This window comes from Rhinolophus sinicus, chromosome X (assembly GCF_036562045.2).
Source record: "Rhinolophus sinicus isolate RSC01 chromosome X, ASM3656204v1, whole genome shotgun sequence".
Taxonomy (NCBI): Eukaryota; Metazoa; Chordata; class Mammalia; order Chiroptera; family Rhinolophidae; genus Rhinolophus; species Rhinolophus sinicus.
The window spans coordinates 111554753-111575852 of NC_133768.1; the positions used below are offsets into that span (position 1 = coordinate 111554753).

The 21100-nt window shown below is 55.3% G+C and overlaps 2 protein-coding genes across 4 annotated transcripts; both read right to left on the reverse strand.

Moving 5' to 3' along the window:
- Positions 1 to 22: 22 nt before the first annotated feature.
- SLC10A3 (solute carrier family 10 member 3) lies at positions 23 to 3938 on the reverse strand. Of its 2 annotated transcripts, none has more exons than XM_019719173.2 (2): positions 3834 to 3938; positions 23 to 1825 (listed from the first exon to the last, which is right to left on the reverse strand). In XM_019719173.2, the coding sequence occupies exon 2, from the start codon at positions 1685 to 1687 to the stop codon at positions 254 to 256; it is 1434 nt and encodes a 477-aa protein (XP_019574732.2). In that variant the 5' UTR covers positions 1688 to 1825; positions 3834 to 3938; the 3' UTR covers positions 23 to 253. The 2 variants fall into 2 exon arrangements, with proteins under 2 accessions (XP_019574732.2, XP_019574731.2); XM_019719172.2 differs by having other exon boundaries at positions 3122 to 3905.
- Positions 3939 to 7720: 3782 nt separating this feature from the next.
- On the reverse strand, positions 7721 to 15771 carry FAM3A (FAM3 metabolism regulating signaling molecule A). Of its 2 annotated transcripts, none has more exons than XM_019719165.2 (10): positions 15590 to 15771; positions 15196 to 15399; positions 13481 to 13594; positions 12858 to 12881; positions 10740 to 10863; positions 10563 to 10621; positions 10027 to 10077; positions 9613 to 9697; positions 9409 to 9535; positions 7721 to 8476 (listed from the first exon to the last, which is right to left on the reverse strand). In XM_019719165.2, the coding sequence occupies exons 2-10, from the start codon at positions 15206 to 15208 to the stop codon at positions 8381 to 8383; spliced, it is 693 nt and encodes a 230-aa protein (XP_019574724.2). In that variant the 5' UTR covers positions 15209 to 15399; positions 15590 to 15771; the 3' UTR covers positions 7721 to 8380. The 2 variants fall into 2 exon arrangements, with proteins under 2 accessions (XP_019574724.2, XP_019574726.2); XM_019719167.2 differs by having other exon boundaries at positions 15196 to 15248; positions 15590 to 15730.
- Between the last annotated feature and the right edge of the window lie 5329 nt (positions 15772 to 21100).

Consider the following 21100-nt stretch of genomic DNA (forward strand, 5'->3'; position numbering starts at 1 on the left):
CAAAGATCAGAAAGGACCCAAGCTTGCTTCTCTCTTTTATTGAAATATATTTTCTGGGCAGTGCCCACCTACCTAAATCAGCAAGGCCTCTTTGGCACTGAAAGCTGGAGAATAAAAAACCAGTAAAAAAAATAAGCCTGGATTTTTCTGAGTGCATAGTGCATGAAAACTAAAGGCCTTTGGTACACAAGAACTGTGGGGACAGTAGGTGGAGGGTAAGGGCTGAGGGTGGCCAAAGCTTGACCCAGGGGCCTCAGGGAACTGGGAACAGGCTGCTATAGATGAAGTGGCCAATGACCAAGGCCAGCATCTCTGAGGTGCCACTCAGTGCTACAATGAAGGGGGCCTGGGAGGCGTAGTCAGCCTGAAGGCGGCGGAGGGACAGCTGCAGCATGGCCAAGGCCAGTAGGCTGTTCTGTACCCCTACCTCAATGCTGACTGTCCGCCGTTGGGCCACTGGCAGCTTTAGGCATGTGGCCAGGCAGTAGCCTACCAGCAGGCCAACCAGGGGCACAGTGAGGCCCACCAGCACGATGGGCAGCCTGACGTCTGCCAGGATGAAGACCCCCATGCGGTAGGCGAGGAAGAGGCCGCCCAGGAGCAGCACAAAGCTGAAGGGCTTGATGACCTGCAGCAACAGCTGGGAGAGCTTGGGAAGCTTGGACTTGATAAGCACGCCTGCTGCGATGGGGATGGCGACGAACAGCAGGCTCCCCAGGATCTTGGAGATGGGCACGTGGAGTGTTTCGTGGATACTCAGCAGGCGGCTGTAGACAGCTGAGGACAGTGGCAGTAAGCAAGTGGCAGCCACTGTGGAGATGAAAGTCATGGAGATGGCCAGGGTGACATCCCCTCCCAGGAGGAGGCTGAAGAGGTAGCTCCCGCCGCCGCCAGGCGACGAGCAGGTGATGATGAGACCCAGAGCAAGGGCCTTGGGCAGCATGAAGACCTTGGCCATCAGGAAAGCATAGAAGGGCATGACTAGAAACTGGCCCAGGAGGCCCAGCAGCATGGGCTGGGGGCTCTGCAGGAGCTCCTTCAGAACCTTGAGCTCCACTTTGCACCCGAACGAACACTTGTTGACAAAGATAAGAGGCAGGAGCAGGTAGAGTATTGGGTTCTCCGAGAAGTGGACCTGGTCGGCACCAAGGATGGCGGGGGCATCTTCGGCAGGCAAAACCTTGATGCAGAAATCTCTCCGCTCCTCGATCAGCACGGGTGGGGTCTGACGGGGATCCATGAGCTGGATGTGGAGTGGGGCTTGCCCGGACAGACCTGAGTAGATGCTCACCACGAAGCCGCCGCCGCCGCCGCCGCCCCAGGTTATGGCACTCACATTCTTGATGGTCAGTACCTCTGTGTCCAGAGAGGTGACGCTCAGCACCGGGCTGGGCCCTGCCCAGTTGCCCTGGCCCGGGTACTGGCTTGAGATCACAATGATGCCCTCACTCTTCTCTGGGAATTCGAACTCCACCACGGAACCATCCCCGATGCTCAAGTAGCGGCCCCCTGGCAGTGGCCCAGGATGGCCAAGCGCCGTGCTGACGTTGGCGCAGGCTGCTCCCTGGGCCCCCCACGGTAGGCTGACAAGCAGCACGGCAGCCCTGAGCATGCCCAGGGAGGCTGTGCAACGACTGCCACCTCCCAGGCCAGGCCGTGACTGGGACCTGCCCCTCCGAAACACCATGGCTCCTTCCGGAGGACGGTGTGCCCAGGCCCTTTGCAGCTTAGGAGAGCAGCCCCACTGGTGCCTTCAGGATGTCATGAGAAGGGTCCATGGGTAGGGCCTGGCCCTGTTCTGCCTTCCTTGATGGCAGAGCTCTTCCTGAGGAGAGAAAGCACACAGAGAGGTGGCTGGTGAGGGTGAGCAGCAGGAAGCCCAGGAGCGTGGGGACCTGGAAGCTCACTGCTGAGACACCCATCAGGGCCCCCTGCCCCAAGCCTGGAAACAAAAAGGCAATGCCTAGTGCTGGCCCTTGAGTGCCATTTGGCTGTCCCCTCCCCCAGCACAGCTGCCTCAAGCTTGCCATCCCTCACCCAGAGAGGCCACCTACAGATAGGAGCTCCCGATCAGCCTGCCTACACCTGCTGACTTCCCTGGGCTTGCCCCCAGCACGGCGACCCTCTGGAGATGTCCTGATATCAAGGGATTCTGGAGAGTCACCTCCGATCCTGTCACCACTAGCCTGCTCCGCATCAGCTTCAAGACACAGTACAGCGGAGCCACATCAAGCAGTGCCACAACCAGGATGAAATCTCGGAAAGGTTGCCCAGCGACGACAAAGAGACAAGCCCAAGGAGAGCAAAGGGTGCTGATGGGAAAGATGGGCTCAGGCCAGATCAAGAGGCCATTAGAGAGCAGGTTAGGGCGGCTAAGTGTCATCCCTCGGGCAGAAAGCAATCGGCAAAGTGGTGTGGGCAGTGGTGACCATCAGGCCAAAGGCTGGTGTCCACAACTGACATGCAGCTGTGGCTACCTGGCCTACCCTACCTGCTGCCGGCAGTGTGATAGGGGTCCTGGGGGAGGGAGCAGGGAAGTTGCTGGAAAGGGCAGCAGGAGGGGGTCTGACAGGGCCACATGTCTGCTGGGGGGCTTCTCCTCCTTTTGTCAGAGTTCCCACTCCTCTGGCAGTCCCGGAATTGGAGCTCCTACAGCCGCTGTGTCACAGCTGACAGGCTTTGCTCGGAGTCCGGGGGCTCCTCCCCAGGCCCATATGCAATCCTACCAGAGCCCGGAACTCCCAGTGGGACTATGAATGTTTCTAGGAAGGACGGGAGCCTCGGGATGAAGAGGAGGTTCGCCTCGTTCTACTTCTCAATTTGGCCAGCCAACGCCCTATTGTCACATCCCCTGCTGGAACTGGGGCAACTAGGATGGGGACACGATGCTTTTTCATCACTGCTGTTGGTTGCTTCATGCCCTGCAGTGTCCCAGTCCTGGCAGAGGCCCCCGCTTCTCTAGATCCTATCAGTCTTTGGCCCTGGGCTCCCTCATCTGAGACCGGGGATCAAGAGTAGTAGGTGGAGGGCAGGTTAAGCAAAAGGCTCATCTGCGGGAAAGGTTCCTCTCTACCCCCTGGGACGCCATGGCCTCTGCTGGTTTGGAGTTTGGGTTACTTACCCTGGAGGCTTTGATCCAGCCTTGTGTCCCACCGCTGAAGAGGGAGGCAGGAAAAGCAGAGGGAGTATGAGGAATAAAGTGGAGGGGAGTCACAGGGAAAAGACGAAGGCACACGGGACTGCAGCCACCGTGGTGGCGTGAATCAGTTCAGAAGGGAGAGGAGGCTAAGGGCCATTCACCCCGTCCTTCCAGTACAGCTGGCGGCTTTGAGTCACTGCACGAGGGGTCTGGCCCAGATCCCACACCATTTCTGCTTGAAGGGTCGGAAGACTTTGAACAGATGCACCCCAAGGCAGGGAAGAGAACCCCGGGCCGGCCGCTTTCTCCACACCGGCCGAATGACTGTTCGGTGTTAGGGCAGTAGTCAGTGCTGACCCAGGGCTCCTCCCTACCTAGGAGTCGGGAAGTTGTCGGATTGGTCACCAGCAGAGCTCGGCGCGAACCCGGGAGTGAGGGAGGGAAGGGAAGGCGCGCCGTTGCCGGGCTCCCGCTGCCGCCCCGCAGCTGACAGCCCAGCGACCCGCCCGGCGGTCCCGGGGTTGCAGCGGGGGAGTCCTCACGTCATTCACAGGCCCCGCGATCGCGCCAGGCCTCACCAACACCGGGCGGCGGCCCTTCCACACCGGGCCTGGCCGCCCGCCCGGGCGAACACGGAGCCGGGCCGGGGCCAGAGGCCGCTGTCCGCCCGCCCTTTCCGGCCCGAGGCTCTCACCTGCCTACAGCCCCCGAGCTCGGCGCCGGCGCCAGCGCCTGCCGGGCCGGCGGACGCTTGCGAGCTCGGCCCGCTGGGGCCCCGCCCCATTCGCCTTCGGCCCCACCTTCCGCCCCGCCTCGCGCGCTCGCTCCGCCTCCACCGCGGCCGCGGGCTAACCTAAGGCGGCTGTGGCCGGTTACAACCGGATGTGACGGCTCTGGGAGCGACAGGCCGGCGCAGGCGCACGAGCCTGGACACCTTCCGGGTCGCGGTTGGTCTGCGCTGGGCGCGGCTCCTTATAGTGCTCTCGCTGTGGGTCCGAGTCTTCTGTGATTGCCGCCACTGGGGTGACCGGCTCCGGGTAGGGGCCCCAGTCATTCCCAAACATTCTGCGACCTCTGGGGGCAGTGGGACACAGGCTTAGCCGTTAGCAGAGCTGGGATGCCTGGACTCAGGGTTTCGGTCACGTTTCCGGGGGGCCCAGCCCCGGGGCCCGAGGGCCGGGTCCGACCAAGCCGGGGTCTGGGTCCCAGGCTCGGCCTGGTTCCACCTCCCTTCGTTCAAGAATAGACCAAGTGCCTCTTTGCACACTGTGAAACATCAGTGGACTTGTCCGCCTTTCAAAACTACTTGGCGCCACCAGCAAGGTCCGGAGGCTTCTCAGAAGAGGAATGCAAATAGATGGCATAAGGTTGGGCAGAAAGGTGGTGAGGGTGTACACAGGACATGGGAAGACTGAGCAACTGGAGAGTGGAACGGCATTTGCGTTCAGTCTGCCAGTGGGTCAGTGGCTACCCACTGCTCGGGAACAACCTGCTGTCACGGCTGTGATGGAGGCCACCGGTCCCTAAAGTTGCAGGGACTTACCCCCGTGAGGTGCGCAAGACAGACACATCGTTGAGAATGTCTTGAAAAACATATCGTCTCTACTTTTAATTTTTCAAATAAAGAGTAATTTTAATAAAAACCTATTAAACTTATTTAAATACATTTTATTTTAAAATTTATATTTGTGTTTTGTAAAGTTCAGACTCGTACATGCTTATTATACATAAGCAGATATACACATGGTGGGTATGCACACTGAGGAGGGTTTGATTTATGTCGGTGATCAAACACACTCAGAGGCCATAGCTCTAGGCTGTTCTTTAGCCTCAGAGCGTAAGTTGTGTGTGTGTGGACGTAGTGTCCTGGAACATTGGCACTGTCCCTCTCAAATAGGGTTGAGGGGTCCTGATGGAAGCAGGCTGGCACAAGTGAGAGGGCTGGCCTTGGCACAGCTGCGTTGAAGACTGGAGTCTGCCAAAGGGCGGTGGGGTAGGGCTGTCCAAGGACAGGGTAAAGCTGGCCAGAGGGAGGAGGGGAATGTGTCCAGGGGAAGAACCAGGGACGGAAAACCTAAAAGATGTGCCCCCCTGGAGGAAACCTGTGTTTTTATATTCCAACCGAATGGGAACTGCTATCAGGACAAGGAGAGCAAATGCAGCCAGAAGGCTGCTCCCCATCATCGTCAGTCACTTCAGCCTTCCCTGAGAAGCCAGAGTGGGCTGCTGGGGTGTCTGACATGAGGGAATTTGGAGGCCTTCTCTGCAGGCAAAAGGGATAGCTAAATTAAAGGCAAGAGAATGTTCATAGTTTATTTAACGAAATAATAATTTACCCAAGAAGAGGAGGAAGGGCTCTACAAAAAAAGTCAAAGATACCTAGTTTCAAAAGAGAAGTCACTGGACTGAGAACAGATTAAACAAATGATAGTGACTGCCAAAGCAACATACATGCACTGCAGATGGGAGACCTGCCACAGGACTACGTAATAGGGTCACGATGGTGACCATGAGGAGTGCCCACCCTCTGCTGTTCAGGCAGCGGCCTCCAGGAATACTATGTGGTGAACAGGTATGCATGGAAGGCATGTTCTATACAAGCACAGGATGGGATGCATGTAGTATTTACAGGGAAGTATAGTGCCTGCCCCGCCTTAGGTTACAGCACCTCAATTTCCTTTGGGGGAACCACCTCTCCTCCACTCTGTACACAAGGTTTGCATGTGGGTTACCCCGAACTGTGGCCTCTGGGGTGGGCACATCAGAGCCACATAGACTGATGCAAGGATAAACCCATAATCCTGTCTGGACCAATGAGAGTCCCCAGGGACTTGTACTGGAACTACTGGGAAGGTGGGAGCTCTTTAGGCTGAGGTTGCTAAACTGGGACCTCTCTATGATTGCTCCCCCTATGTGGGGGAGACAGCATATTTGAAAAGGAATCATACAGAGAAAAACAGCCAAAAGATGGAGAGAGCCCATGACATTGGGGCTAGAGTCCCCGGGGGCTTTGGGGTGCATCACAGGAGCAATAAGTCTCCCTCCTGTCATAACTTACTTATTTTTGCTTCTGTCAGTTTGAGTTGGGATTCTGGTACTTGTAACCGAGGATGTCAACTCCTAAAGGGCAGGACTGCACTCCACACCGACATCAGCTTCCGAATGTGTGTGAGGCCAAGTGGGGGATAAAGCTGGCCCGCAGTTTCCATCCATGTGACTTTGGCGACCCCCAGTGAGGGCACAGCCCCCTGAGGAGTTAGGGGCTATCACTGGGGCTCATGCCGTCTCCAGCATGTAACTGCCTGGCCCAGGGCGGGTCCTTGGTGAATGTTTGGGGATGGTCAGGCAGTCACAGCAGCGGTTTGAGAGGTAGTGGGGTCTACATGCCTCCCAGCCTTGCAGTACAGACCTTCAGTGAGGTTCCATTTCATTTGATCATTGTGATAGCCTGATGGGGACACTGGGGTTCACTTACACTATTCTACTTTGAGGGATGTTTGAAATTTTCTGTAAGAAAAAAAATGAACATATGTATGATACTATAACGGTAGATACACATCATTACATATTTGTCAGACCCACAGACTGTCCAACACAAGAGGGAACCCTAATGTCCACTTTGGGCTTTGGGTGATGATGATGTCAGTGGGGTGGGGTATGTATGTGGGAACTCTGTCTCTGTACTTCCTGCTCACATGGAAAATGCTTGGCACAAGGTCAGGCTGGGTGTCAGCTTCCATGATCACCATCTCCAGGGCAAGCAGCCTGGGCCTTCCTCGTGTCTCCGCTTCCCTGACTCTTCCCGCTCTTGGCATCACAACCAAAGCCTCTCCCTCCCGGGCTGTCCCCAGGCTGCCCATTCCTCTTCTGCCTGCTCCTTAAATCTTTTGTTTCTTGACACTGTGCTTGTACTCGGGCAGCACTGAACCCCTAGAAAGCAGAGGCTCAGGAAGCCCACCTCCAGAGCAGGACGTATAAGTCCATCAACCTGGCCACGGGCCCCTCGAGGTTGCCTGGCTGGCACCCCGATTCTTCACATATAGGAAGTTCAAAATGCCTTCTCTTCTTTTTCTGACCCCAGACCACTTCTGCACCCCTCAGATGTGGTAATCTAGCAAAACTCCTAGTAGTTTCTTGCTGATTCTTGATCAATGAGTGGAAATATAACTGTCATCTGTAAGAAATGCCAAATAGCCCATGTACTTGGCCCTTCGCAGCCCTGAGTTCAAAGGCATCCAAGATGAGTGCTGCAGGGAGACACACTAGCTCTTGAGGGAGGCTGGGTGTAGGGGGGAGGCACCTGGACTGGTTTTAATCCTCACCCGTGTCCTTACAGGCCTGTGCTGTGTCCGAGGGACTCAGTGGGTTTCCTTTGGCCCCAATGAACAGGACTCTCTCCCAGGCAAGGGATCGGGCTGCCAGCTGGGCAGCTGCTCTGCTCACCCATGAGTCACACACAGCTCAGCCCAGTGGCAGGAGCCCTGGAGACTAAGGCTGTGGGGACAGGTCGGCTGAGCCTCTGGGACATGTCCCTCCCCTCCAGGACAATGCTACCCCTGACTCCTCACTGAATGCACTTCATTCCACTGAGGATATCAATTTATTAAGAGTTCATCTAGAAGGCGGGCCATCTGACAAACTGCAGGACCACCACGCACTGCACTAGGGACCTTGCTCATGCTCGCTACGTTACTGCCCAGGCTGGCCAGGCTCCAAGGCGGTCCCTTCCTGCACACAGCAGGACAGGAGGCCACCAGGTCCCCTGCCTCGGCCGACATGGGGACACCATGGCTTTCACAGGTGCGGCTCACCAGAAGGAATCACACTGGAAACAGGACTAGCCTGCAGAGCAGTGAGCAGCTCTGGGATAAAGAGGTTCTAGAAGATGCCTCAACCAGCCGGCTGTGCAGTGAGGGGGTGAGCACCCAGGGCCTTGTGGCTGGAGGTGCTTGGGAATTGTGTGGGGGCTGAGTAGAGACAGAGGCTTTAGGAAAAGAAGGTGGGTACCTGGGCTCCCCTGACAAAGCACGATGGGCTGGCCCTTGTAGCCCCCACCACCAGTCATACTCCAGTCACTAGTCACCACCATGGAGCCCTGATGTGTTGGGGTAAGAGAGCACTCCTGGCCGGGTGTGGCGTCGGGCCTCAGCCCTGTGCTGGTGCTGCCGCCGCCGCCGCTGCCGCCGCCTCCAACGCCAGGCACACACAGCCTCCCTCAGCCTGGTCCTTGCGCTCGGCCGGCTAGCTGGCCGTGGTCTTCCTTGGGATGCAGCCTTCCATTTCTAGCGCCTCGGGCCAGCCTTCGTACTTATTGGTGTGCTTACTGTTCTTCACGTGCTGTGGGGTGGGAGGAGCAGGAAGTCATAGCCTCAGCCTTCAGGCACAGGGGACAGACAGAGCTTTCAGTTGCCTTGTGCTGGTCAACCAGCTGTGCACTCTCATGGCATTCATCCCCTCTGTCTGTTCCAGTGCCTTGATTTTCTCATCTAAAAATGGCAATAGCTGCACTGGCATGTCCCCCGTTCCAGGTGGAGTGTGTGTGTGTGTGTGTGTGTGTGTGTGTGTGTGTGTGTGTTGGGCGGTCAACTTCTCAGTACTTCTGTGGGCCTGGCACATACCAGGAAGGTAAGTGGGGAGTATGTGTATGTCCCCACCTTTCCCCAGCCCACACAGAGCTGCTGGAAGAGTAAGGTCAGAGGGCGTGTTTCTTCTTTGGGGGGTTAGCTGCTCTTTTGGCAGTGAGAGCCTTCTAGAAACCACTGTAACAGCCTGTTTGTCTTGTCCTGCAGTGGGAAGCAGGGCTTGGGGACACCATGGCATTCACAGGACTAGGAGCCTCCCAAAAATGAGGATGGCACCTCTCACAGGGCCTGACACATGTGGCCCCAGAGGAGCAGTCAGCCGATGGCAGCTAGGGATGGTGGGAGGAGAGCATGCAGTGGGAATTGGGGTACTGGGTTTTGGGAGGATGGGACAAGACTAAGTGCCTTGAAGATGTCTGGCAGAAAAGTTTTTTAGTTGTGAGTCTTGCCAATATGAAAGCTTTGCCCTTTAAAGACACTTTAGGATAAAATCCATACAGGACAGGGATGGTCAAAGTTACTGCCCCTCCTATGCAGACCAGGAGGAGATGAGGGCTGCCCCTCTGTGGGGCAGAATTTAGGGAAGTCTGCAGCATGAACAGAAGGGAACCTCATGGGATGCAGGCAGAAGGGGCAGGCCAGCTGCCCTGGGCTGGGAAGCAGAGGTGCCAGGCTCTCCACCCATACCTGCTCAAAGGGGCTCTTGTTCTGCACCCCCTTGGCCCCCACAAACACCCAGCTGTCCCGGAAGGCCAATTCCTTGATGTTTTTGCTGCCCAGATCACTGAAAAGCTTCCTGGTCTCTTCATTCATCCTGCCACACAGAAGGAAGAGATGTGAGCCATCACCATAGGACAGCGAGCCTGAGGCTGGCGCTTGGCAATCACTTACTTGGTGGCTGGGTCGTCATAGGATGCCACAAACACTAGGGTGCCTTCATGCAGTGGCCGGATAAACTTCAGCAGCTCGTTGACATCTAGGGATACAGGTCCCATCGAACACACAGCATCAAGCACCACTGAGCCCCCGCCCACACCAACCCCTGTCCTCCAAACAAGGACACTTAAAGTAGGGATCAGGCCAGGGACACACCTGACCAAGGGTCAGGAAGTAAGTACAGGGACAAACTGGGTTAAGAAGCTAGGGCTGTCCCCATGACCTGTCCCTCCCCCTGCCTTTTCTGAACCCAAGGAAGTGTTCAAGAAGCCCCCAGTGAATGGATAGAGAGAGAGAAGTTTTTCATGGAAGGACACCCAGTCGTTACGGTGCATAGTCAAAAATTGGGAGGCCATGGCCGCCACTCACCTCCTGCCCACATGTCGAAGGCCCGGGCCTCGATGAGCTCACCGCTGACCCCTGGGTCAAGTAGGAGATGGAATCGTGCTGGGCAAGCTGCCAGGGCAACTCCACCCTACCACCTTGGTTCCCCCAGACCAGGCTCACCACATGGCATGGCCACAGGGTGCAGCCCTTCTGGAAGCTTTTCAAATATCCCCCCATATCATGACAACTGTGCGCCCCTTGTTTAGACAGCTGCAGCCTACCCAAGGCTGCAGACCTTCTGCCTTGCATGAGGCCCACCAGGAGCTCCCCACAAAGCACCCTGCAGCTTCCTGGGGACTTCCTGGAGCAGTCATCCTTTATTGCTACCATGCTTCTGTTCATTGGGTCACTTACGTGGAGCCTTCAGCTAGCACAGATCCCTTACCCACCTTCCTGGGAATTCCCGAGGGGAGGGGAGGGCCAAACACCCAGATGAGGAGCAGGTGGGGAGGAAGGCAGCAGGTCACAGCAGGGCTCTAGTTTCCTGGACCGAACTGACTCCCATCACCGGGACTCACCATTCACCAGGGCGATGTTCAGTCCACGGCCCACGTTGTCCTTGACACTGCTCATGAGCCTGCAGGGGACAAAGCGCTCAAGTGGCACGGCTGCTCTGCTCTCCCTTGACCCTTGCCGACCCAGCTTCCAACCCCCATTCCCTCCCCCACCTCACCCTGTGCACCCCAGGGGCTCACATCTTGTCCTCAAGGCAGATCTTAGGTCCGATGACATTGGCAGCGCCACTGACCATGCGGAAGGCCAGGTGCTCTTCAGGACATGGCTGGGGCAGGCCACACTTGTACTTCCTGGCCCGTGGCTCTGGGTGGGGACAGCAGGGGTCACTGGAGGTCTGAGGGGGAGGTCAGGACCAGCCCACAGGGAGGAATGAGTGACCACATAGCAAGGGACCAGTGGGGGAGGGTCCATGGCTCAGGCCAAGGACAGGGACATTTCCAGACACTCTATCTGCTGGGGCTGGCCTCAGGGCATGGTGACAGGGACCTCAGGGAGGCTTCTCTGCCCCTGGTGGGAAAAGAGAAAGAAGGAGCAGCTGGGAGGGCAACTGCACAGATTAGTGCACGGCCAGACAGATTGCTGAACAGAGCACCTGATTCCCACAAACTGGAGGTGGGAGGACAGGAGGAGGACGGCCTCTGTCACAGGTTGAATTGTGTCCCCACAAAAGACTTGTTGAAGCTCTAAATCCCAGTACCTCATAATGTCACCCTATTTGGAAATAGGGTCATTGACGATATCATTCGTTAAAATGAAATCATTCTGGAGTAGGGTAGCCATCAATTCAATGATAAGTATCCTTATAAGAGACAGAAGAGAAGACATAGACATGGAGAAGTTCATGTCAAGATGGAGGCAGAGACTGGAGTGATGTGGCCACGAGCCAAGGGACACCTGGGCCACCAGAAGCTGGAAGAGTCAGTAAGGACGCTCCCCTAGAGCCTTCAGAGGGCACGGCAGCCCCAGGAAATCAATTCATTTGGATACCAGGAATTGGGCTGCTGCTGTAACAAATCCCTAAAAATGTGGACATGGCTTTGGAACTGTGTAATGAGTAGAGGCTGCAGAATTTTGAGGGTGCATTTAAGCAAAGACCCAGATTGCCTTAAAGAGACTACTGGTACAAATATGGATGTTACAGGTGATTGTGGTGAAGGCTCAGATAAAAAAGAGAGCAGAGCAGTAGAGAAAGCGTCTATCGTCTTGGAGAATACATATATATGATGACCAGAATGTTGCTGGAAATGGGCATGTTCAAGGCTGTTCTCATAAGATCGCAGGTGGAAATGGAAAGCATGTTACTGGACACTGGAGGAAACGCCATCCTTGTCATAAAGTGGCCAAGAGCTTGGCCAAATTGTGTTCTCATGTTTTGGAGAAGGTAAAACTTATAAATGCTGAACTGGGATATTTCGCTGAGCAAATTTCCAAGCAAAGTGTTGAGGGCACAGCCTGGCTTCTCTGGGACCATCTCACCGTAAGACGTGAAAGGAGAGAATAGAGTGAGAAAGGAATTGTTAAATAGAAAGGAACCAGAACATGAAGATTTGGAAAATTCTCAGCCTAATCATATTGCAAAAAGTGGAGAAAGCATGATCTGGAGAGAACCCAGGAGTGTGGCCAGACAATTGTTCACTAAAGAGCTGAGCTGGTGACTTGTGGATGCACTCAACCACATCAGCAAAAGCCAGGAGCAGACATGGGATTATCCAGGAAAGACCTGGAGGATCCTCTTGTCTTATAGGTTAGATAGACTCTCATGAATTGCACAGGGGACCAACAAAGTTTTTGAGAATTTTATAACCAGAAACACGGCTGGCCTGGACTGAAAGGGACAGAGAAAGGATGGAAGGGTGACTCTGTGGGCAGCACGGTGGCTGTAGAGGCCAGAGATAACACAGGCCCAGAGGGTAGGACCATCCCCCACACTGGTAGGCCCAGAGGACAGAGTATTGGGCCACAGAGGATTCTTCTCCGGCCTTGAAAACTAATGGAATTTGCCCCGCTAGGTTTTGGGCTTGCTTGGGACTGGTGACTGAACCCTTTATTCCTTCTAGTATCTCCCTTTTGGAATGGGAATGTCTATATATGCCTGTCCCACCAGTATATTCTGGAAGCAGGTTACTTTCTTTCTAGGCTCACACCATGCAAGCACCTCCAGCAGGCTGTGATAGCTAGTTTGGGGAGGGATGAATGGAGAATAGAAACCCTGGGGGACTAGGGGCAGGCAGGGGTGTCACAAAAGTAGTATGAGGGGCAGGCCCAGGGGAGGAGCAGGGAGGTGACAGGAGCCTTACCTGCTGTCACTGAGTTCTCTGTGCCTGTGGATAGAGAATTGTTTCTGTTAGCGTGGAGGCCTCCTGGGACCTGCAGAATGGCAGCCTGGCCCTATTCCATGAAGTCAAGGTGGTGGGGCAGCAGGCTCAAAGGCCCAGGGCTAAGCCAGGCTGACCTTGTCACATTACTGCTCCAGTCTAAATGATGTACAGATGCAAAGCTCCCTGCTCCAGGAAAAGGGCAACCTGGATTTGTAAAAGTACTTAGGTGACCCGTCACCAGTGATGGGTGTAGAGTCCCTCCCCATCTCAGAGCTCAGTGGAAAGCCGGCAAGGAGCAATCAGGACATCGACCTTAATGTTTACCAGATGTCCCCCTGCCCCTCACTTGGGCCCCACCGACTCCAACTGGGCCTAGAATTCTAATCAGTGGGGATCGGCTTTCCCAGCTGAATCAACTGGGTGATAGGGGAAAGGCTGTTCTGGGTGCCAGGAGACAGACTTAAGGCAGCTACATGTGGCCAGCCATGAAGAGGCAGACAACCCAGGCTTCACCCATCCCCACCCTGAGCTTCAGCCTGCAGGCCCAGGTGGCCACCCTGATGACCGCCATGGTGAGGCAAGGACCAGAGTTTCACACTCACTGATAAAGAGTTGCTGGATGCGAGGAAAGCCACTGCCTGGACCGCCCAGGAGGATGCTGGCCACGATCCAGGTGAGGCCCACAGTGACAACCAGGGCCACGATTCGGAAGGGGCCTGGAGGCAGGACACACAAGGTAAGGTCACTCCGATGCCAGTGAGCTCCAAATAACCCGAAGGCCTCTCATGACCACATCTCCCCGTCTACTCAGGAAGAAGTGACTGGAGGACAGGAAGGGGCAGACCTATTGCCATCCACCAGGCCCGAGTGGGGGACTCGAGCTCCTGGCAGGCAGAAGAAGGAATCTGAGTTCCAACTGCAAGGCTCTCGGCTTGCTTCTCCTTGGCAAGTATGGAGGGGCCTTCCTGAGCTCACTGTTCAAGAGGGCTCCAGCACTCGCTCAGGAGCCCCCTAACTTCCTGCCTCTGAGGCTGCCAATGTATTCGTGTCCCATCCATCCTGTCCCCTTTTTCTTCTGTTGTGACATAGGAGAAGGACCCTACTCCTTTTAAAGCCAGTCCTGCTGTGAACTGGACCCTGAGCTCTCCTCTCCGCCCAGGTTCCTTGTAACAGCCATCATTCCATCTCACTCTGTCTCTTCTATTTTCAACATCCCCCCACGTAAGACAGCACAGAAGGAAAAGGCCTCCTTCAGAATCACATCCCATCCACTGTTCTCTCCCCTCCCTTTTTCTTTTCCGTCAGCACCTCCAAAGTCATCTATGCTGCCTCTTTCCATAATCTCACCTTCCACTCTCTCTCAACCTACTCCAACCTGGCACTGCCTCTATCACCCCACCGAAACAGCTTGTTGCCAAGGCCACCTAGGACCTTCTTGGTGTCAACTCCCCAGGTCACCTGTGAGCCCTGATCTTCCTTGACATCTCCGTTAACGGCCTAGGCCCTCCTGTTGGAAACAGTTGTCCACTGGCTTCCAGGACAGCACACTCTGACCCTATCTGGACACTCCTCATCCTCCCTGCTTGGATCGTCCTCCTCTGCCCTCCCCTGAAAAGCTAGACTTCTGTCCCAGGCTGCCTTCTCTGCCTCTACTCTACTCTCCTCCCTCTACCCTCCCTATAGGTGCTCTCATCTACTCCTGGCCTTGAATTAACCCCCAGGGAGCAGTGCCTATTTCCTTGCCTCAGCCTTGAGGCTATACCCTCCAGGCAGTTCCTCACTAGCATGCTCCACTGGAATACATTCATAATGCTGCAACCTCAGCAGGTCTGAACGCCAATTCCTGAGTTCTGCTCTCCACCCCCAAGCTGTCCCTCCCTAAGCCATCTTCACCTTTGGTGTCCAGCTGTGCGGTTGGATATGAACCCGGCCCAGCACTGGGTTTATATCCAACCCCACAACCACTTTGGTCAGTTTCTCCTCTAAGACCATGGCCTCTGCACCCTGCCCCTCTCCATCCAGCCCTGACATTCCCTGGAGCTCTCTCCCACAACTCATTTTCCAAACAGCAGCCAGTTATCTGAGTTGGGAGAAACTGACTATCCCAATCTTCATCTCACAGCTTGGGGAGCTGAAATCCTCAGAAGTAAAAGGATTTGTTCAAGGTCATAGAAAGTGTGCTCGTGCAGCATCCTCCGTTTCCAAAAGCAAACCCAGTGGTCCACCTGGGCCCCTCCAGACACAGACCTCTGTACACCTGGCCCTCCAGATGGGTCCCTTTTCCAACTCTCTCAGGTTCACTGGGGATGCCACCCACCTGCCAACCTCATGTCCACTTGTCCCGCTGGGTTGGGGCCGCCGGCAGGTGCACTGTTTGGGGATAACAAAGCAGAGGAGCAGGTTTGGGTGGGGGTCAGGGGTCAGCCAGTGCTGGGCCGTTGCTGCGGGATGGGCGCGATCCGTGCACCGACTCGTTCGTCCAAACACCTGGCCAGGCTCCTCGGGAATGCGGAGAGAAGCCCTGTCAGGACAGAAGGGGCCTCAGAAACCTATTGGCTCACGATCGATTAAGCCCAGGGGAGCCTCTGGGGCTGGAAAGTGGCTCTTTCGGACACGGGCCCCTCCCGTGGGAGGCACTGAGCTCAGAACGTCCCTCCGTGCCTGGGGGCCCTGGGGGCTGGCGACGCGGGCTGGGCTGGACGGAGACTTGCCTGGCCGTGGGGAGATGCGAGCTCAGTCGGGGGCAGCCCCGTCAGGCCAGCCGGGGCGCCCCACTCTGCTCTACGAGGGGAGGCGAGAGAAGTACCGCAACTCAGCCCCACAGGCCTGGCAATGGCGGCTCGGGCGGGGACAGAGCCCGCCAGCGCCACCCCTTGCCTTGGGTTAGGGCTGTGCCTCTCAGAACCCCAGGTTAGGTGGACCAGCAGTGGCCCCGCCCCTGGCCCTGCGGAGCCCCGCCTCCACCTTTTGCTCCAGCTTGAGTGGGAGGGGCCACGTCACCCCGCCTCTGACGTATGCGCAGGAGGATCTGGCCCCACCCCTAACCCCACGTATGCCCCGCCCCAGAAGTCTCCCATCAGATTCCTCTTTGGTGGGTGATTCCAGCTCCCTAAACTTAAAGGGCTGGTTTTAGGTTGTTGCCCTACGGTAGGATTTCTTTTTTTTTGTGTATGTGTGAAGATTTGTTCCCCCAAATTACAGTTGACATTCGATATTATTTTATATTAATTTCAGGTGTACAGCATAGTGTTTAGACATCTATATAATTTACAAAGTGATCCCGGGATTAGTCTAGTCCCCACCTGTCACTATACGTAGTTATTACAATATTATTGATTATATTCCCTGTGCAGTACTTTACATCCTCGTGGTGACTATTTTTAAAACTACCAATTTGTAGTTTTTGATCCCTTCAGCTTTTTCACCCACTGCGGTTGGGTTTCTAAAGCCTGGGAAGAGGTGCATGGATCTAGGGCATAACTAGAAATTGTTTTAAAGTTGATATGTGTGCCTTTTAGAAACCTGAAGGTACAGAAGAGCACATAGGGGAGAACACCAGGACGTGACGAGCCAGAGGCAACGAGGCTCAGCCTCCCGACCGATGCCTTTCCTCTCCTGTGATGTCTACATGGAAGCTTGTTCAGTCTCCCACGTCGCTCTGATAATGGGAGGGGAAAACTCCTGCCTGCTTCTCTAGTCTCCTTCAGGAAGGCATCCGTCACACTGCCCGATGCACTGGGAGAGCTGGGGCCACCCCTGTCAGCTGGACCTGTCTTTCTGAAGGGCAGCAGCAGGATGGCACGGGAACCACAGAAATACCTGTGCCCTTTGACCCAACGACCCCACTTGTGGAAACCTTCCTAAGGAAAGAGTCCAAAATACAGAGAAAGCTTGTAGAGCCAAGCAGTGACCAGCTTTTGGTTAATATCCGGTAGCTTCTGCACTGGCATATACAACACTCTCATTCTCCTTAACAAGATCGCAGTAATCAGTTTCAGGACCCTACTGCTGCAGCAGGGGGTTGTATTTGGGTTTTGTCATGGAATCTGGGATTAGAGATAATGATGACTATTTGCCAAACGGTCTCTTATTTGTGGGTACTGAACCTTGGGCAGGCACCATGTCTCCCTCAGTGGTCTTTCCTGCAATGCTGCTATTTGTGGTGCCCACCAGAGGGAACTCCCAGTAACTCACACTCCAGGGTTGCCAGCCAGGCATGGGGCATCTGCCAGGCTGGTAGTTCTTAGAGCAGTGTTTACATCTTGTTCACAGCAGGCATTTTGGAAAAGTTGGTTTGAGTCCCCTTTGGGGTCCAGAGGCACATCCACTACCCCCAAGTATATACCACATGGTCACGTGATGGGCCAGAGGCCTAGGATTCAGTTCCAGGGCTGCTGTGCCTCGTGGGGCAGCCTCATACAAGTCCCTTATTTTCTCTGGGATTGTTTTTCAATGGGAACGCAGAGAGGATTAGGCCCTGCCCCAGTGCAGGCAACCAGCATGAGGTGGCCCTTTCGCCGGTATCCCAGGGGAGCTCCCATAGCTGAGGTGCCAGTTGACTGTTTTTCCGTGGGTTCTCATGTCTCTGCCTCAGTGTAGGCACCCAGACCTGAGGTGACAGTTGATGCCATCAACTAATCCCTCATTCCCCTCTCTGTTAGACACCAACCGTTGGGGTTTCAGTTGATGGTAATCACATAGGCCTGTGTGCTTCTGCCCCAGAGCAGGTACCTCTATCCCAGAGTAGGCACTCGGAGCTGAGGTGACAGATGGTGGCCTCAAGTCTTTGTTCAGTGTAGGCACCCGGAGCTCTAGTGACAGCTGACTGTCCTCACCTGGGGCCTCTTGCCTCTCTACCCTAGATTAGGCAACCAAATTTCAGGTGATAGTTGAATGCCCTCATCTGAGGCCCTCTCTGCTGCAGTGTAGGAATCTAGAGCTGAGGTGACAGTTGACGTCCCCCACTTAGTCCTTCATGCCTCTGCCTATATTTAACGACCCAGAACTGATGTGACAGTTGAACGACCTCAGTGGTCCTTCATTCCCTTCTAGTGTAGGCACTAAGATCTGTGTTTTCCGTTGACTGTCCTCACCTGGGCTTTCATGTCTCTGACCCTATGCAGGCACCCAGTGTGAAGTGATAGTTGATGGTCCCCAATTGGGCCCTTATGTCTCCGCCTGGCCCCTCATTTTCCTTTCTGGTGTAGAGATTAATATCAGGGCTTTCAGTTGATGCTGTCACCTGGGACCTAATGTCTCTGACATGCGCAACTGCACAGAGCTGAGGTGTTGAGGGCCCTCGTGTCTCTGCCCCAGTATAGCTCCCATTACTGGTGTTACTGGTGTGTCTTGGGTTCTCATGCTCTGCCTCGGGGTAGGGTCCCAGATCTGAGGTACACATGAATACCCTCATCTGTCACTTGAGCTTAGGCATCAAGAGCTTTGTCACAAGAGCTAATGTGGAAGGTGACTTTCCACTCCTGGGCCCTTAAGCCTTGCCCTAATCTAATCTAGGCATCCGGAAGTTAAATGTTAGTTGAATGTCAAAACCTGGACCCCACGCCTCTACCCCAGTGTAGGCACCAGAGCTGAGGAAACTGTTGGCTGTCCTCACATGGCCCTCCTTCTGTCCCAGTGTAGAGATTTCGTACCAGCCCTTATACCTTAGCACCAATGGTGCCAGCCAGAGCTAAGGTGACAGGTGTCTTTCCTCACCTAGGACCTGTTGCATCTGCCCCAGTGTAAGCACACAGATATGAGGTCTGTCATCCTTGTTCCTCATTGTATGGCCCCAGAGCTGAGGTGGCATTTGTCTCAATTCAGTGAGGCCCTAAGGTCTGTGTCACAATCTATTCACCCAGAGACGAGGTGACAAGTGACTGTCTTCACCTGGCCCCTCATGCTTGTGCCTCATTGAAGGTACTCAGAGTGGAAGTACCAGCTCAATGTCCCCACCTGGGACCTCATGCCTCTTCCCCATTGCAGGCTCCTAGAGCTGGCATGACAGTTGCCTGTCCACATCAGGGCTTTCACCTCTTTGTTCTTCATAGGCACCCAGAGGTCAGGTGACAGCTCAATGTCCTCACCAGTGCCCCAGTATAGCCCCCAGGTCTGAGGCGTCAGTTGACTGCCCTCATGCCTGTCACAGTGGAGATGCTCAGAGCAGGGTCACATCGGGAGGTCCCCACAGTCCTCCCTCCCTGCTCACACGTGGTCATCATGTGCTGAGGGCCAGGAGCTGGGTCCGTCTTCCAATTCAGGCTCCCGTTGCTGCCCCTACCTGGATCCTCCCACACTTCTGGGAGTGTCCCCCTAGGTGACACCATGCTAGCAGGTTTCCCCAGGGGACCTGGCCATCTGGGAGGACTATCCCAGCGCACAGCTCTACTAGGTACCCCAAAGTCGGTAAACGTTGGGGGGCGCACTGAGCATGAAGACCCCCACGGGGTCAGGAAGGGCCCGTTTATTAAGTTACCGCCCCCCCGGAGGGTTTGATGTCCTCCCCAGGCCCGTATTTTGAGGATTTTAGATTATACAACTGTGGGCCAATGCAAATAGGGATTTAGATGTATTTCCCTGGAGCAGGGAGGACGGCGCCCTCAGGTGGTGAGCAGGGGAAGGTGCGGCCGCGTCTTCAGCGACCCGCTCTGCCCATTTCTAGTCACCATCTCCCGGCCTTTTACAAAGCCAGATCGCAGCCATGTGGCTGCATCTCAGAGTCAAGCACAAGACCCCATGCAGCCACACCGGAGCCAAAGGGTTACAGGGAGCCTCTGAGTCCCTAGGCTGGCTCCACTGCCTCTTCTCCAGGGCACAGGCACCAGGAGTGAGGACCAAGCCCACGGACCTCCTGGCCTCTCATGCTGTCCACATGGAGCCTTCTCAGGTGCTCTGTGTGGACCACGGCTAGCAGGGATCACAAGGTCCACATTCCAGCCTTGGGAAATCACCGCACTTCAGGGGCTGTGACCTGACGCCCCATAAAGCTCCTCCTTTCCCCATTCAGCTGAGTCCAGGTGAACTTGACCTTGGTCCTCCCACAACCCAGAGTTGCTGCCACCTTTGGTTACAGGAGATACAAAATACAGGAATGACGCCCAGGGATAGTCTGTACACGGTATGCGTGCAGGGTTGGTGACTTGCCATCCTAGCATATAGGACGGAAACAAGCCAGGCCGCAGTGTGTTTCTCCTTCATCTATGTATTGCTTCTGCAGACATGGGTGGGAGTCTCAGCTCATCCCTCCAACCCGGTACTCCACCTGTCACGCTGCACCGGGTCCCCACCTGTTACCATCCCAGCCCAGGGGGACCGTGCAGGAGTAAGAACAGTTGGTTCGCAGTGGCCAAGGATGGTGGGAGGAATAAGCTCTGTGAAGTTGCCTTCCCAAGCAGTGTTGGGGGCTGGAAGGGCCAGAGGCCAAGGTGGAGGGAAGGGCCATGGTGGCCAAACTGTTTGCTAACAGCCCGAGGGCCTTCCCGATCCTGGAACACTGACCCCTGCCAGCCAGCTGAAGGGCCCCCGTCTTCACCTCCTTGGCAATAGAACTTTTCCTAACCTGGTCATTTGCTGGGTTGTTCCCTCCATAGAATATACCTCCATCTGACCCTTTCGTCTGATTTTGTTTCTGGTCAGTTGCACCTACCAGAAGCCAGGCCCATGAGTGCAGGGACGAGTGCTGGTTCCTGCCATCTCCCCAGTGTTCAGCTGAGAGGAGCTCGGGAGGGAGTGGGGTGGAACCTCAGGCGGTTTTGCCTTTGTTGGGAGTATACTGGGTTGAAGAGTGCCCCCCCAAATCCGTGTCTACCAGGAACTTTAGAACATGGTCTTATTCCGAAATAGGGTGTGTGTAGAGGTAATTAAGGTAAGTTAGGCTGAGGTCATGCTGGAGTGTGGTGGGCCCCTAATCTAAGGACTGGTGTCATCGTAAGAAAACGGAGACAGAGACACACATAGAGAGGGCTGCATGAAGACAGAGGTAGAGACTAAGTGTGCAAGCCAAGGAAGGTCCCTGCCCTAGAGCCTTGGGGGGAGCGTGCGGTGCCCACTTCTCCATTTCTGCCTTCTGGTCTGGCTTCCAGCACTGCGATAGGATAAACCTGCTGTGTCAAGCCCCCTAGAGCTTGACGCTTGTTTCAGTGGCCGTGGGGCACAAATACAAGCAAGGACTCCATGACCTCTGAAGCCCAGCTGTCTGTCCGAGCGGCCGGGCTGTGGTGCCT

Bases quoted from the DNA above. Each gene is read 5' to 3' on its own strand.
- SLC10A3 (XM_019719173.2), bottom strand. From the start codon at position 1,687: ATGGTGTTTCGGAGGGGCAGGTCCCAGTCACGGCCTGGCCTGGGAGGT.
- FAM3A (XM_019719165.2), bottom strand. The intron at 10,864-12,857 runs GTAAGGCTCCTG...GTCCCCACCCAG, and splicing joins AGAGAACTCAGTGACAGCAG to AGCCACGGGCCAGGAAGTAC. The intron at 9,698-10,026 runs GTGAGTGGCGGC...CTGTATCCCTAG, and splicing joins CTTCGACATGTGGGCAGGAG to ATGTCAACGAGCTGCTGAAG.